At 67.3% G+C, this 1,237-nt stretch overlaps 1 protein-coding gene across 1 annotated transcript; it reads left to right on the top strand.

Annotated features, from left to right (window-relative positions):
• On the top strand, positions 1–971 carry LOC141569458 (hemoglobin subunit alpha). The gene is made up of 3 exons (XM_074322756.2): positions 1–158; positions 404–608; positions 747–971. The coding sequence occupies exons 1-3, from the start codon at positions 64–66 to the stop codon at positions 873–875; spliced, it is 429 nt and encodes a 142-aa protein (XP_074178857.1). The 5' UTR covers positions 1–63; the 3' UTR covers positions 876–971.
• Positions 972–1,237: the final 266 nt, after the last annotated feature.

Raw genomic sequence — 1,237 nt, 5'->3', positions numbered from 1 at the left:
AGCTCCGCGCACTCGCCGCCCGCCACCCTTCTGGTCCTAACACAGACTCAGAAAGAATCCACCATGGTGCTGTCCCCCGCCGACAAAAGCAACGTCAAGGCCGCCTGGGATAAGGTCGGCGGCAACGCTGGCGAGTATGGCGCTGAGGCCCTAGAGAGGTGAGGACCTCCCTTCCCTGCTGCGCCCGCGGGGCTCCGCGGCCGCCTTGTCGCGGGCCTGCCAGCAGCTCCTCGGTGGGCTCGGACCCAGCTGACGCCCACATCCCCAAGACCTCAGGGTCCAGACTGCGGACCTGCCCAAAGAGGCGCGCCAGCGCCCTCATCCGAATGCCAGGCTCAGCACCCTGCCCTGGACCCCGCCCCCACGCCCACCCCCACTCACACTCTTCCTCCCGCCCTCGCAGGATGTTCCTGAGCTTCCCCACCACCAAGACCTACTTCCCCCACTTCGACCTGTCCCACGGCTCCGCCCAGATTAAGGGCCACGGCAAGAAGGTGGGCGACGCTCTGGCCAAAGCCGTGGGCAGCATTGACGACCTGGCCGGCGCCCTGTCCGCTCTGAGCGACCTGCACGCCCACAAGCTGCGTGTGGACCCCGTCAACTTCAAGGTGAGCGCGGGCCGGGCCGCCAGAGATCCGGGCGGAGGGCTCAGCGGGCCCTCCTAGCGCGCAGCAACCCCGCGGGTCCAGCCGGTGGAGCGCGGGCGGCCGCGCCCCGACGCCCCCTGACACCGCCTCTCTCCGCAGCTCCTGAGCCACTGCCTGCTGGTGACTCTGGCCAGCCACCACCCCGGCGAGTTCAGCCCTGCTATCCACGCCTCCCTGGACAAGTTCCTGGCCTCCGTGAGCACCGTGCTGACCTCCAAGTACCGTTAAGCTGGAGCCGCGGGCATCCCTGCCCCGACTCGGGGCCCCTCTGCGCTCTGCGCACCCGCAATTCCTGATCTTTGAATAAAGTCTGAGTGGGCTGCAGCCTGTGTGGCCTGGGTTCTCTGTGTCCGCGAACTTGCCGGGGTGGGGGTGGCTCTGCGTGCCTCGCACCGAGGACCTCTCCGCAGTCAGCGAAGAGAGGGAAGGGAGGGAGGAGCAGGAGGAAGGGGAACTAAGGCCGACGCTTCCAGGAATGCGAGGAACCGAGCTCCTGTGCCGGGAGGTGCCAGACTTCCAATGCTTCCTCCCTGGGACGAGACAGATGGGGCGTCCCAAGCTTGCCACCCTCTTTGAAATCTCTCTGACTG

This window comes from Rhinolophus sinicus, chromosome 10 (genome assembly GCF_057876585.1).
Source record: "Rhinolophus sinicus isolate RSI-liver-muscle chromosome 10, RSI-T2T, whole genome shotgun sequence".
In the NCBI taxonomy this organism is placed as follows: Eukaryota; Metazoa; Chordata; class Mammalia; order Chiroptera; family Rhinolophidae; genus Rhinolophus; species Rhinolophus sinicus.
The sequence above is the reverse complement of the archived record's forward strand: the minus strand, read 5'-3'. Positions and strand labels throughout refer to the sequence as shown.

What these genes read in the sequence shown, in the direction of transcription:
- LOC141569458 (XM_074322756.2), top strand. Translation starts at nt 64, where the DNA reads ATGGTGCTGTCCCCCGCCGACAAAAGCAACGTCAAGGCCGCCTGGGAT. An exon ending in GGCGCTGAGGCCCTAGAGAG is followed by an intron (nt 159 to 403) that starts GTGAGGACCTCC and finishes CCGCCCTCGCAG; the next exon opens with GATGTTCCTGAGCTTCCCCA. An exon ending in TGGACCCCGTCAACTTCAAG is followed by an intron (nt 609 to 746) that starts GTGAGCGCGGGC and finishes CTCTCTCCGCAG; the next exon opens with CTCCTGAGCCACTGCCTGCT.